The 15,660-nt window shown below is 36.6% G+C and overlaps 1 protein-coding gene across 1 annotated transcript in view; it reads left to right on the top strand.

Annotated features, from left to right (window-relative positions):
- The window catches only part of LOC145670705 (uncharacterized), a 34,726-nt gene extending 20,062 nt beyond the window's left edge, over positions 1-14,664 (top strand). The window contains exons 2-3 of the mRNA XM_081739487.1: positions 4,817-4,987; positions 14,420-14,664. Of these exons, the coding sequence (XP_081595613.1) occupies positions 4,817-4,987; positions 14,420-14,611 (363 nt within the window). The 3' untranslated portion in view covers positions 14,612-14,664. The remainder of the gene's footprint in view (positions 1-4,816; positions 4,988-14,419) is intronic.
- The last annotated feature ends 996 nt before the right edge of the window (positions 14,665-15,660 follow it).

Genomic DNA, 15,660 nt, shown 5'->3' with positions numbered 1-15,660 from the left:
GGAGTAGACAAACCGTCATTTATCAGATCAACAGACACTTCTCCAATCATCTATGGTCCAATTACCATATCCCTGAGCCCAAGCACAACGAAGTTGGTGGTGACGAGTCGTAAGGATTGAGTGACGAGTGAATCGTCTGGTATGAAACTTTATTCGTGTCAGTGTACGCCATATAGTTGGGTGGGATATAGTTGTTGTGCATCCACCATTGTATTGGTCACATAATTCCCGGACACTGATGGTTCGTTTGGCTGTCACGAGTTGTTTGACATGATGCTCGCCCTACGTTTGGATCTTCAGTATGCCCCTGCAGTTCTATTTCTTGGATACCGTTCCCCATTTCTTTCCCGCTCCTTGTACACCTTAACTACACAGGAAGGGAGCATCCCACAAGTATCAATATCTGGGTTATTGACGCACCCATTGCTCGGGTGTCCACAATCGTGCCCTATTGGAATGCGCATAAATCCTGCCAACCTCCCACTATAACAATGTGCTGTCTGTCAACACGTAGCCTCGAGTTTGTTCTTTCTGTAGAAGACTACCACTCGAAATGGTCATGTAATAAGCTCGGCTGCTAGCCACACTTTCTTATGTGGATGTGTGGTCGCAATTCAGTGAGCACTCAGTGTATAATGGACATATACTTTAGCTATTAGATATAGTTTAGCTAACCTTGACCAATTCTGCATTCAAAGTTGCCAGTTTCTAGTCATTTGTGTTTAGCGGTAGTTGGATACATTTTTCAATTAAAACTTCTCTAAACTTATTGATAAAAACACAATAAAGTATTATTTGCTATTTTGATAATCCTTTGTTAGTTGTAGAACTTCAAAGTCATGTGACAATCTAGTTTACATATCTCATTTATCGTTCTCCCTTACTAGCACGATCGCACGGAAAATTCATCTTCCCATGGCTAATTTGAATGAGAATTTTAAGTGTATGCTCGTGGTGGACGGTATACTTTTAGAGTTGTGCTAGAACAGCACTGCCCCCAACACGTACCCAAAATAGTAGCAAAGATTGGAAACAAAGAAAAGAATTCAAAGGGTATAGCATCTAGTCAACGATGCAAGCAAAGCGTTCTGTAAATATTTTAATTTTCAAATATGGTTTACAGATGACAGAACTTGATTTGAGGATATCAGGAACCAGTAGTTGAAGAGCAAAATTATGACATATTGTGCTTGCTTTATTGTTAAATTCTGTTGGCAATACATTTAGCCACAAATTTAGAAGAGTTTGGATGTTTTAGGCTAAATTCTATGCCCCATTCAGCTGTTTTCTGAGACCATTCCGTCGGCAATACTGATGTGTAATTTAATACACATAGTCAGATCACACACAATGTTTAATTATTTACCCAGTATGGGAATTTCGGCACATAGCATGGGGGTTTCGGCTTGAGTATTGAATTTGATTTGCTGTTATTTTGATGACATAGACAGTAGCCTTTCTGGTGTTGTACTTCACAGCAATGATTTTCTCTGATAATCCTCACTTTACTTGTATAAGATATCTGGGACCTATAATTACTTGCTTCTTTCTGGATATCATGAACAAATTTCCAAATCTCGACTTATCTACGCTTTAAAATCATAACTACGAATATAAAATTTCACATATTTTTGGCGTGGAGTTACAACACTGTTGTATAATATTTGTTACGAACCAAGTCCGATGGTCACGAAAATAGAGGGTAGAAACCCTTGTTACGGTGTTGTCGATTTTAATGAGAGCTAATCATTCAATATTGAATGACTTGGATATCCTTTTATACGTGCATGATTATCAAATAAAATAGATTAGGACCAGAGAAACAACTGAATAATAATAATAATAATAATAATAATAATAATAATAATACAAAAACAACAACAATTGGTGTTACCTATCTGCTAATATGAAATTGAATCCAGATTCTCAACGCCACTTAAGTAATCACTTATACTATTTTCAGGATCTGAGTCTTGTATGTTAATAATAATTGGCTCGACAACATCATCTCTAGCACATTCCTTGTGATAATCATCTTCCTCAAGCTTCTCAACATGACGAGCACAATCAGCCCTGGCAGCCACACCCATCGAATATATTGCTTCGTGGGTCAACCGCTCGACATCGGACATTTTACATATGTTGTTCGTTTGTGCTACATATTCGTTCACCTGTAACCACACCAATTCAATAGGGTTATATTGACTTTGGTACGATGACAAACAAAAGAACAGTGTGGCCACATTCGGCACCTATTGTGAATAAATCATATTCTACTCTTTTGTGGCTTGTGTCATTTCACTATTTCAAGGACTTTGGCATGTGTTAATGTCTCAACATGAGGGATTTATTGTCTTTTAACCATTTATATACGTCATCTTTTTTTAGACTTGATGCTTGAATATTTATTTAACACAGCGAAGTAGTTAGTATCTAGAATTAGTCGTTACAATAGCAGACTTTGGTGTCAGAAACGGCAAGAATTTCCCTAGAAACCACTCTTAAATATCTTGGAATTCATGTCATTATGATGAGTTGGACTTTGAAACAAATACATGTTTACTTTCTGGAATGAACCCAGTTTCAACGGAACATGTGTGACAAATAATAAGTGACCCTCTGTTCCTTTATGGAACGCGGAAGCTTCCTCTCGTCGCTAAACTGCCAATGTGATGTTCTGCTATAGATTTGGTTGATCCTCGTCTCAATAATATAGTATATGTTATATGCTTTGTCCTGACGAAAGTTGTGCATAGTTCGCAAAAACTCTGGCAGTAGTGAATCAATAGGTTGCAACAAAAAATGTCTCCCGTCTTTGCAATGCATACATTTAGACGCAATGTCTTTGAGAATTCTATATATGGATCTTGCACCTCCCGCTTAACCCACAGTTTGTTGTATTTCAGCGAAGAGTTTTTTTTTCAGTGGGAAATTCACCATTGTGGTGCACATCAAACTTTTTTGCGGAGCATGTCCTTATCAAACAGGTAGTCAACGTTGAAACTGATACACCTGGTAGTAACCCATAATTTGCATTTAACAAGGTGTTGAAGCGGCTTTGACAGCCACTGCAGCAGCAACACGAATTGGAAAGGATCGATAGAGGTCATGTACCATTTTCAGAGGGATTTTCAGCCATTTCTCTTGAAGCACAGTGACAATTTCTGGACGTGCACGTGATGGAGGAAAAAGTTCCCTCACTCAATTCTCTAACATACGCTACACAGGCGCAATAATGTTAAGATCCGGCGATTGAGTGGTCCATGACATGTTCAACCTGCTTGTCATGCACATCGAACCACTCTCTGATAACTTTAGCAGTGTGAATGAAGCCGTTATCATTCTGGAACACTGCACTACCGTCCGGAAAGAGTGTTCGAACCATAGGGTGTAAATGTTCCTCCAGAATAATCCTATAATACTTGGCAATAACATGATCTTCTAGCACAATTAGGAGGCCCAATGTCTGCCACGATATTGCGCTTCAAACCATTACGGACTGATGAAAGGTTTAGGTATTGCAACCTTGCCATGAATGTTGGCCATATGAAGACATCAACGTTTTCTTGGATACAGGTTTTGTGAGGTGTGTATTGACTTCTACGGTGATTGCCGATGCAGCAGTTTTCCGTTTTCGTTCAGCATTCCTAGTCAATGTCCTTGAGTCCCTTTCAGACAACTTTCGTTTCCCCTGCAGTTGGTCCTCCTAGATGTGCTTCGTCCTTCCTGTTCATATGCATCATCCTGGAAAGTGTAGCTCTTGACACATCACAAAGTGTTGCAGTTTTGGGCACAGATGCACCTGCTAGACGCACCCCTACAATCTGCCCTCTTTTGAAATAGGATGTGCCACACATTATATCGCTCTACACACACGATTTGATATTCACTGACGGACCTCTTCTACTGGAGTGACTACCAAGGACCAGCACATCTGACTCATTGCCCAAAAGTACGATGTAAACTACCAGATGGCTCTCATGAGCCCAGCAAACATCCTGTGCTACTTGGGCAGATGTTTCAGTTTCAATGCCCACTGATTGTATCTATGTCTCACAGGATGAGCTTTTCCGGGAGATTCGAATTTAATATTCTCACATTCGTTCAATGGTAATATAGCTTGGGAGCTATTTTTCCGGCAGTTTTCACTGAAATTTGACAAGCCTTGTCAGTCCACTCTTGACACTTGACAATATCTATGAGAAGCATTCCAGCGTCAGCTTCACCCGTAAAAGCACATAATCAGAATAAACAATATTTCTTGACTCCTTATGCAATATTTGTCTCTTTTATCGTCTCCCAACCATAATTTTATATCAAAATATTACACAACACATTTGTAATGCACAACAATACAACATAAAATATATCTATATTAACATAATAGGAACGCCGATTACACAGAACACTTGTTCCTTCTCTGCTTCCAGCTCAACTGATGCCGATTGGTGGAGACGCTCACGTGACAGCACATCTACAATTATGGATATTATAGTAATAACATCTGTGTGAAAGAGAAAGTAAAGAAGATAACAGCTTGAGGACCGGATTAGCGAGTGTTGCTTGCGTACACCCTCAATACAATAATTGAGACTACCCAACTGTTTCAGGTATAAATCAATTAAGACGAAAATTCTTTTAGTCCTTTAATTAGAAGAGAGTTTGAACGCACATTCAGCTTTGTTCATGTGTTTACTCTCTTCTGTATTTTGTCCTGCAGAAACATTCGACAAGATACCGAAAGAAAGTCCTTGAACGCTCGCTTGACATGTTTCTATTACTTTATCAATATATTCTTATCTATTTTATTTTTAAGGGTAAAGCGTATCTAACTATATGCCCTCATGGTGATGCCGACGCCTGTGAAAAATATCCAGAAATGGAACTTAAAAACCCATGCGAAAAATTCTTCGAAGAAGATACTTTTTGGTCAGCACTTGTCGGCAACGCAGAAAATTTGGAAGTGAATTCATGTCCTATACCACCGGTAAGATTACGTAGTATATGATGAGAATTTAGTTATATATAATGCTGAACATAATGCAAAATTTAGTTAACTTTTCTACTATTTTAAGCCATTTTGTATTAAGAATTTTTTATGGTATACTTGGTTAAGAATCAACAATATCGTTCTAAGTATTTTATATTTGTGCTACACCTACACTGTACAAAAAATCATACGTAAATTTAAAAAAAGTGGAAATCTGTTTGGCAAGGCTCTATGTAAATCAATTTACACCTATAAATAAAATTTCTAATATGAAATGGTGTAAAATTACATTTTAACAGTAAAAATATCATATTTTCTTATAAAGTTACTGTAAATTTGTAAAAAGACACAGCTAATTTTGTAATTTAATCTAAGGAAATGTATATTAACTTACAAAATGAAGGGTAAAGGATTTTGCATTGATATTTGGTAACTAAAACTACAGAATCTTTTTCCCCGTGTATCGTATGTAGTATCAGAACAATCACATCCACTGAATATTGCACGAAACAGAAAGGGAAGTTATTAGCGTAATAAGTAACCTACATTTGATTTAAGAATCAAATTTAGTTTTTTTAAATGAAAATTCTATGACTAAAGTGGAAAGTTGACTCAACAAAAATAATATGGATAACCTCATAATTACACTCAACAATAAATATTTCGGAATACTCTGATTTTTCTTTCGAGTGTCGATGGAGAAAACAAAATGTACCGTATTCGTGTAAAAATCGAATTTGAGATTTCAGCGGAGTTGCTGCACATGTTTCCTGTCCCTAACAAGCCGAAAAAGTAATTTTTAGATGTCTGTTCATCTGCTCGTCTGTCCTTCCGCCCGTTCGTCACTATGAGAATGTATTCATTCGACTAAGGGTCGTACCTTCCAACATATCAGCATGAAATTTTAGGCTTAAAGTTTCTATAACTTTTCCCAATAGTTTTCTCAAATTTTCTCCCATACCGAAACTGAAGAGTACAAATCTAAAAGTAATATTTTCTTGAAAACTACGCCAACGATTTGATTTATATTTTATACAATTTTTGATCAGCAACCATTAGTATGGTGTAAGTCATTTCTCTGGGAAGAAACACAGAAGCGGTAGTTTCTTTTTCTAAGAGACGAGTTTCTCTCGGACGATTTTCTCAACGATGATTCGCAATTTTTTCGGCGATTTTTTAAATATATCATAAATAAATGTTTAATTAATACTGACAATAAAATATTATTCGTTTGTCCTTAAAAATTACACAAGGAGTAATGTACTCTTGAAAATGGGTTTTTGCAGGACAACTTTCTCAAAAAAGACTTAAGCGATTTTCTTCACATTTCATAAATAAATATTTCATTAATGTCATTAATCTGACAATATGGCATAATTTATTTGTCTTGCAAATATCCATAACAGTTACTTTATTTATGTGGGTGATTTTTCTTTCGGATGATTTCCTCTAAAACAATTCAGCTTTTCTTTGTATTTCATAAATAAATGTTTCGTAAATACATGATAGCATTGTAATAGGTTTCTCAAAAAGAACGCCGGATTTGAAGACACTATAAATCGAATGTATTTATTTGAAAGAAGCAAACTCAACATTCTCTTCAGCAGATGTTGAGGTTTAAACGTGAAACGCAATATCGGGAATATGATACCCCCGCCCTACTATCCCTACAAGCGATCGTTCGGTTCAGGAAATTTACCATCACCCGCTTGAACATATCACATCGACTTCGTCGAGGACAACTCAAATTTCTTGTTTGAGTTCCAACAGATTACTGGCTTTGCTCTGATAAACTCGTGACTTAGCGTACCTCATAGGAAAAAGCCGGAAGGTGTAAGGACACAAGATCAAGGTGGATAGGTTTGGTCTCCTCGTAAGGAGATTAGTCTGTCTGAGAATTTTCCACACAGCAGAGGGTTTGTATCTCCTGAAGTGTGGCAAGTCGCGCCGTCTTGTTGGAACCAGAAATTGTCGATGTTCATTTAATCCATAGGGGACCAAAGGAAAACAGTAAGCATCACACGACAAGGAACTCCACCGTGACAGCCCCACCTTGTTCATCTTCAAAAAGTAAGAACCGATTAAGCATTTACTTCAAATCCCATACCAAATCGTAACTCGTTGAGGATGCATGTCTTTTTAGTGAATTATTCTTGGGTTCTCTGGTTCTCATATTCAGCAATTTTGCTTATTCACAAAGCCGTTTAAATGGAATTGAGCTTCATCTGAGAAAATGTACGCTTTGTGAAGCCATGGCTCTCTCGTTCCTATTCCAGGATCCATTGCACAAATTGCCGTCGTTCTCCATTATCCGCTGGTTTAAGTTCCTGTGTTGACTGAACTCTGTACGAGCGTAAGTATAATTTTTTTGTTAAAATTCTGTGCATTGTTTCTGGACACATGTGTATTTTTTAAGCACGACGGCGATATGATTTTTACGGATTCACAGTAACAAAATCACACAAAGCAACATTTGTCTCACTCCGGCCACTTCGAGGGCGTCCAGGGCTTTTAATGTCTGATGTTGAACCGATTTGTTCAAATGTCTTCTTCAACTTAAGAAGAGTGGATCCGTTTGGAGCATTGTTGTGTCCAAGAATCGTACGGAGCTTCCCACCAGTTTCTGCGAAAATTTCACCATTCTTGTAATAAGTTTTAACAATCAACACTCGCTGTTCCGTACTGTATCTTTCCATGACGATACTCCACAAACACTGAACTGGAAAACGGAAGCACTGTATCAAAACACAACCTCAATGATCACTGATAACAAACGGCCTTTTCAAATCCGGTGTTCTTTTTAAGAAACCATTCATAAGTTGACTCTTTGAGAGATCCTTTGCCTTGAAAAATAACAATAAAGGGTAGGTTATCCTTGATGTGAGTATTTTTGGACGAATTTCTCAAAAACAATTCTGGCGATTTTTTTGATATATTATAAATAAATATTTCGTTAATAACTACAATTTTGCGTAAATCAGTTCTCATGAAAGTATCCCTAAGAGGCAGCTTATTCTTGGGAATGGGTTTTCTTAAAATAATTTCTACATACACGGCTCATGAAATTTTCTATATATTTCATGAATAGCCCCAATGTTGTGGCAGTAATCATTACTCACAAGGAGTAGTTTACTTTTTAGAGATATAAGTTTTTCGAAAGAAGTTTTCCAAAAACGCCTGACAATATCTTTCTTATTTCATTAATGATTGTTTGAGTATTAACTGCAACATATCGTGATTTACAGTAGTTTAACAAGCGCCCGACTGCCAGTACCTTTTATGTTAGTTTAGAGCAGTTGCGTCATTTTGGATTTTGTCAAGGGGTGTGTGGCAACATTGTCCACTGACACAAAACTTCCACATTTGTTCCTTAGTATGTTAATATACAGTTTATTAAAAAGCATATACTGTATTTCTAAAACTTAAAGTAATTGCACTCCCCAAATTACACCCTTGGCTTAGAGCAATATCATCAAAAAATACAGTACTGTGTTGGTTGGCCAGGATGGACATTCGATTGAACAATACAAGATTTCTATTGAAAAAATTGAATGCTTGGCATATGGAAAATAGTTTCATTGGGAAATTAGAAGTGAACTATTCAAATCTACATGAAATTACGAAGATGAATCTTGTAACTGTTAGTACCCTGAAAAATGAGCAATTCTTCTTCTCTCAAACTTTCTTCTATTTAATTGTCAAATCGTCACTAATAACAAAGCCCTAGATTTTTATGTTTTTACATATTTTCCCTTTGTATGTACGGTAGTGAAAATCAGAAATATAGGAAAATTACGATGTGAGGAACCATGTAAATCAGAATCACGTTTCATAATTTTATATGTTTTGAGGTATGTTACATATTTTCCCTCAACTGTACATATTTTTACATAAAATTAGTTTGTACTCCTTTTTGCTAATTTTCGTTAAAATCTGCCAACAAAATATCTGTGGAACAATAACGTGTTTCAGTCCTAGCAACACTCCTTTTGCTAGAACAGAGATCATTTTAACAATTGACAGTCTAGGCCGTAGAAAAAAGTGTGGGTTATGTGTTTTTCTGAATGGAATTCGAAAAAAAACAGTTCTGAGAGTAACGTTTCGGATCTGAACTGGCCACGTTTAAGTTTGCAGAGAGTTTTGAGATCACTGATTTTATGACAAGTGTCAGGTAGTTGAATATTTAATGTTAGTAACAGTTCGTGGTTTGTCATCGGACATGTGCGAGGTAGTCTGAAACGTACTATTGCCAGGAAGAAGTTGAGAACTGAGTTTAGCCGGCATATGGTTGTGGGTGCTGTCATTGTACAGATAGGTGAACAATATCCCAATTTAGGAGAAATTATTGCCTTCTAGAACATTGCTAAAGAAGAGATGTTACTCTGTACGAAAGTCCTAGAAGAAGCATCGATTATTTAGTGATAGCGTTAATTGGTGAACCATTTATGTTTTATGACGAGTATACAATATTTTTCTCTAGGGAAAATGATATTGATCTACTCTTATCGGGATTTATTTTTAAGAGCCATGTTTTACCCCAAGAGGAAAAATTATCTATGTCGTTTTGAAGTAGGTCAGAATCTTCTGTACTGTTCACTTCCCTGAAGATTCTACAGTCGTCTGCAAATAACAAGATTCTGCTGGAGTTTAGTTGAAGCCATTTGCCAGGTCATCTATATACAATATGAATAAGAGTGGACAAAGTACATTACCCTGTGCTACTCCGGATGTTACAGGCAGCAGGTTAGAAATTGATCCGGCCAAGACGACTCTCTGCGTGCGACCTTGTCCGTAGCTAGTAAATAAGAATAAGTGTGACCCATGAATACCGAATCTATTGGAGATTTTGTAAATTAGATAAGGGTGGTTAAAGGAATCGAAGATTTAGGTAAATCGATATAGATGGTGTCAAGTTGTGCATTGTTGGAGATACTATTTATGGCATGATTAAGCATGTTAGTTAGGTTAGTAAGACAAGATCTATTGGACACGAAACCATGTTGGTTTGTGTTAATATAAGGAGGGGTAAATTTGAGAAGTCTGTCTTTGATAATTTTCTCGCAGACAATAGATATGTTTGAAAGAAGCGAAATAGGCCTATAGGATGACACGTGATCTTTCGGTCCGGATTTACAGATGAGGATTGTTTTCCAAGAAAAGGAAAATATCCTTTTATAAAACATCTGTTGAAAATGAGCAAGAGCGGAAAGGAAATAATAGACGCCGTGGAACGCAGAAAGATTGAGCTTATATTGCCAACGTCTGAGGCTCTCTTACGTGGGAGAGACAATAAGAGTGTCAACCCCTGAAGAAGCGGTAAATATATGAGATAATGTGAATGGGCAAACAGACTGAAAAGGGGGAAAAGTGAATGATGTACTTACATTAGACAATTTGTTACAAAAGAATGCATTAAAAGATCTGTTTTTTATCATCTGCTGCACTTGAATTGTCACTACATCAGAAGAGGTACGTTAAAACTTTTATACATATACATGATAAGACACCAGAAGTCTTTAGGATTGTTGATGCTGATGTCTGAAATTTTGTAATATGATCTAGGTATTTGCACCACAGTAGTTTTTTCGTGAATCAATGCGAGATGAGGCTTCTACAGAATTTATGCTAACAATCTGGGTGAGATGAAAGAGTATTTTTCCTGAATCAAAGCGAGACGAAGGATCTAAGAAATTTATGCTAGGAATCTAGGTAAGACGAAAGAGTATTTTTCGTGAATCAATCCGAGACGAGCTTCTACAGAATTTATGCTAATAATCTGGGTGAGATGAAAGAGTATTTTTCCTGAATCAAAGCGAGACGAAGATTCTAAGAAATTTATGCTAAGAATCTAGGTGAAATGAAAGTACGTTTTGTGAATGAAAACGAGACAAGGCTTCTACAGAATTGATCCAAAGAATCTAGGTGACACGAAAGAGTATTTTTAGTAAATCAAAGCGGAGCGAAGCTTCTACAGAATTTATGCTAAGAATCTAGGTGAAACGAAGGAGTATTTTTGTGAATCAAAGCGAGACGAAGCTTCTAGAGAATTTATGCTAAGAATCTAGGTGAGACAAAAGAGTATTTTTCGTGAATCAAAGCTAGATGGGACTTCTACAAACGTTATGAAGACGAAAAAATCTATATACTAGTCCCCTTTTACGTTTTATGTTATTCGCGAGTAGAAACGAATCTGCTACTGAATTTATGCTGAGAATCCTGTTAAGACAAAGAAAAAAATCATTAATCGAAACGAAACACGACTTCTTCAAAACAAATGAATCGAGGAAAAAAATGTTAATGCTAGTCTTGTACAGAGGTTGTTCAGTCTACATTTGGTCAATATCGACTTACCTAAAAATTTAGAAGAATCCATGGCGCCAGGTCCGTAACTGCTCGATGTGTTTTTTTTTTGTTCCTAACAATAGCCAGACAGCGTAATTTCCAATGTAACAGGCTTCTCTGAAGAACTAGGAGGGGAATCTTGTCCCATTCCCTTTGCACAGCTTTCCAAAGTCCTTCCACAGTTGTCACACGCTGTTTTCACAAACCCCGCTTCAGCAATCTAAATCCACAATAGTCCATAGGACTTGCATCTGGGGATTTAACATATACCTAATCAAAAGGTATCACCTGTATACCACTTGCCTCCATCTCCCGGTAGAATGCGAGGGACGATCGTGAGGTATGTGATGAGGCTTTGTCCATATGAATGCGCACCAGATTGGCGTTATTTCCGTACATTGTTAAAATCTCATGCTCGTAGATCGGCCAAATCATCTGCTCTTGAAAATACTGCGAATTTATTTTGCAGTTCTTCGCCATTCTATAATCTTCAGTTTACCTCGGTAACAGTAGCCAGTAAGGACCATAAACCCTTTTGGGAAGGATTCTTTACAGACACGGACCCACCTTCTGAAGTTCTTGGCGCCTTGCTCTCGGTACATGATAGCTCTCGGTTTGCCGCAGTCAAAAAGGTAAATCCATATGAAATTCATCGAGCGCTACGACGCACCTTTGTTCCTCCAGATGCCGTTCTTACAGCTTCCGGGCGTAAAACTTTCGTTCCTTTTGGTGGGCATCCGTGAGAAGATGGCCGCGAGCTTTCAAGACTTTTTCCTGCTTGCGTTGATGGTGTAAGATCCGGCTCAGTCCCCAAAGACACGTCAAGACGATTAGCAATACACCTTTGTGTTGGCGGATTTTCTTGCATTGCCATTTTGCGAAGTTTCCTCTGCATGGTGGAGATGGTCTTCGTGCATTCCCGCTTCCTAGGAAACTTCGTTTGTGATCCAAATGGTGGAGCTTCGTTGCCCTTATACTTTTTAATAACATTTTTATTCCACTTAAACTCATGTTGCAACCATTCTTCTTGCACTGTTTTCTAATGACAGAAACACTAAAGTGGGCGTCACAAAGAACCGCAACATAGCCTTCAGAAAAACCGGCTTAGTTTGGGCGGCATTTTGGTCGCAAAGCGGAAACCCATACACTTGGAACCAAATTTAACACAACACTCACAACAATGGTTCTGTTTTGTGCGTTATTGTCGTCGGCACGGAAAAACAACTCCGTTCCCAGGAAGCCACTGCACAACACTGCAGGACGCCACGAGCCAGGTCGGGTGAGGCCATTCTGCCCGGGAGGGTGAAGGAACGAAATCGGGCAAACGTAGGCTGAACAACCTCAGTATGTTGTTTTGCTTCAGAAGGTGTAGGTAAAAACGAGACAAGACGAGAAAGAATTGCCTCAGAATGAAGTCGAATCGATACTTCTATAGAATTCACACCGAGATGCGTTCATAAAGATTATTTCGTAAATTATAAGGAGAAAAGACTTCTAAAGAAAACCTTCACGATCATCTCGTCTCATATTTCAGTTCAGAACTAAGAGAGAAAAGATTTTTTTATTGTTTGTTTGTTTCATTTAACAATCCATGCATCGACGAGAAATGAGAAATAGTTTGTTTGAGAATGAAAATGAATAAGAATAAGGTCAAACGTATGTGTTAATTACACCCTTAACTCGGGATTCATTGTGATGTATAAGAATACAATACTCCAAAACTGAAAATAAAGTCGAGAGAACTTTGGTATGGTCCAGTAATCCAGCATGCTCCGAAATTCTATAGTGTGATGGTTTTTACTATACTATATTATAATGGTGTCTAAATTTGATCATAATGTGTTCTTGGAGTTCTTTAATACTATTTTGACACACATAAGTGCAGTTAAACAAACAGACTTCAATAAACAGTGTATATTTTCTTGTGAATTGCTTATTTGTACTTGTGTTTTACCCAACACTTTCCTTTCTGCTAGAAAATCACTTTGTGTAGATATCAGTAATAGAATGTTATGATTTCAATTGCATTCTGTATAGCTATGCTGTATAGCAATTGTATTCCCAAGAGGTTGTTGGTGTGTGAAATAGCTTCAGAAGACATCATTCTTCGAAAATCTATAATGTTGCTTGTTAAAGTATCAGCTTGTACATTTATCTTTGCACCACAATACTTTTTTATGGATCAGTGTGTTAAACTGTTTTGAGTGAAATATTTCTCGTTTTATTTATCAAATTTCACCAATATAGGATTATACCAATTGTGTAAAGGTTAAAAAATAAATGCCCTATTATATATCTTATGACTGTATCATAATATTGCGAGAGGTGATAATATTTAATTTAAAAAATCACAGCTAAAATAGCAGTTTTTCTTCCACATGTAAGAAGCGCTTTCGGAAGAAACTTCCTCCATCAACAGCTTACTTAAAATTCAAAGAGGATTTAAAGACATGAAGGAGATTGTGGAAAGGCAAAAAAAAAAAAAAGTTAAAAGGATTAAGAAATGTAAAACAAAAATCTTCTGTCAAAAATTAAACACTTGCTATAGAGACTATAATAACAACATCGCAGATTCATATTTATTTGAGAAAGCAAAAACAGCAGAAGAAAGAAAAATCAAAGAATCATATTACATTCATAAAGGGAAACCCATATTTAATTTAGATAGGGAAGAAATAAATATGATTCGGAGTATCTTTTTACTATATGCTTTCGCCATTTGGAAAGCAGGAAATGAAAGACAGTGAAAAGCAGTGTATATATGACAGTGAGAGCCCATTCACATGTGTTTAATTTTTGACAGGAAATCGTATGTTTCACATTTCTTACCCCTTTTAACAATTTTTTGAATTTCCACATTCTTTTGCATGTTTTAAATTCTCTTTCAATTTTAGGTAACCTAATAATCGAGGAAGGTTCTTCCGAAAGTGTTTCTTACATATAGAAGAAAAATTCTGCTGTTTTTGCGGTGAGTAGCAGCCTTTTTTTTTTGCTTGTTTTTATCTTATGATTGTTTTTATTATAGTTAAAAATTACAATATCAAATTAATTCAAAGTAGGTTTTTAACTCAATATTTTAATTTTCAGGGCACCTATAAAACTACAGACAGTCCTCTGCAAATTCTAAAAGATGACGCGGATAGTGTAAAGTTGAAGAGCTTTGAAGGTGACGTCTCTTGTGATGTTTACTACTACATGCACGACAAAGAAATAGGGTGTGTCCATTTGGAAGGAATCGTAAAAGAGCGAAAGAAGAAGAGAGGAAGAAACAAAGATTGAAAGAGAAAACATGCTCTGATATTTCGTTTTGCAATTATCAACAAAAGAATATAATACAATAGAATATAATGCAATTTACTAAAACCTAAAAAAAATCTAGTATTATTACAAATAGAGCGTAAGTAATAATTAGATGTATGGGTACTGCCATTAGAACTATCTAAATCGCTAATCTGAATATTGCAGCACCGATAGCACAAGACACAAAACAATAAACACAACAGTGTGTTTTTACATATACAATAGGAAATAAATAAATCACATACTCCATTATCGATGGCATCGAACGACATACCTTTCAGAGCCATTCAAGTTTGTTTTTTCTTGATTTTCTCGGAAACTATTGGTGAAAGGCTTTCCTCAAATGTTTAAATTTATTCAGTTTGACCTGAATTATGAATTGATAATTTTTCGTGTATAAAATTATTTAAAATTTTAGAGTTAATCACAATTTTCAGTTATATCTTACTAGCCACTCTCTACTGCCATATTCCTAGTACAAACAAAATATTAATGAGGACCCATTTCAACCTCATTACCATCTTTAATAGTTGTTGTGGGTAAAACGATTTATTAAGACTCAGGTATGGAGCGTGGCGTTTTATGGATCACAAACGTGGACATTTACAAAAGCTGAAATATCCAAGCTAAAAGCTTTTGAAATGTGGTGTTGTTACAGAATGCTGTGCATATCACGGATCGAAACGAAAAGGAATGAAGACGTACGAAAGGAAGCTAATGAAGGACTACAGATCATGAAGATAATGGGAGAAAGAAGAAACAGCATGTTGGCAATCTTATTCAGCACTACAATTGGATCACCATGGTGATAGAGGAAAAGGCAGAAGGAAAACAAGGAAGAGGAAGCCTAAGGATAAAATATCTAGATCCATTTACAAGAAGAGATCTTACCAAAGTATAAAACAGCTTCCCCAAGGGAGAGAAAAGTTTTAAAATTTTAGGTTGCCCACCAATCCATAGTTGAGGTGAGAAAGAAGAGTGGCTATCTCGCCATATGTAAGACGTAGTTGGACCGATTGCGAACCTCG

This window comes from Thermobia domestica, chromosome 14 (assembly GCF_964235325.1).
Source record: "Thermobia domestica chromosome 14, izTheDome1.hap1.1, whole genome shotgun sequence".
In the NCBI taxonomy this organism is placed as follows: domain Eukaryota; kingdom Metazoa; phylum Arthropoda; class Insecta; order Zygentoma; family Lepismatidae; genus Thermobia; species Thermobia domestica.
Note: the sequence above shows the minus strand (reverse complement) of the source record. Positions and strands in the feature narration are given on the sequence as shown.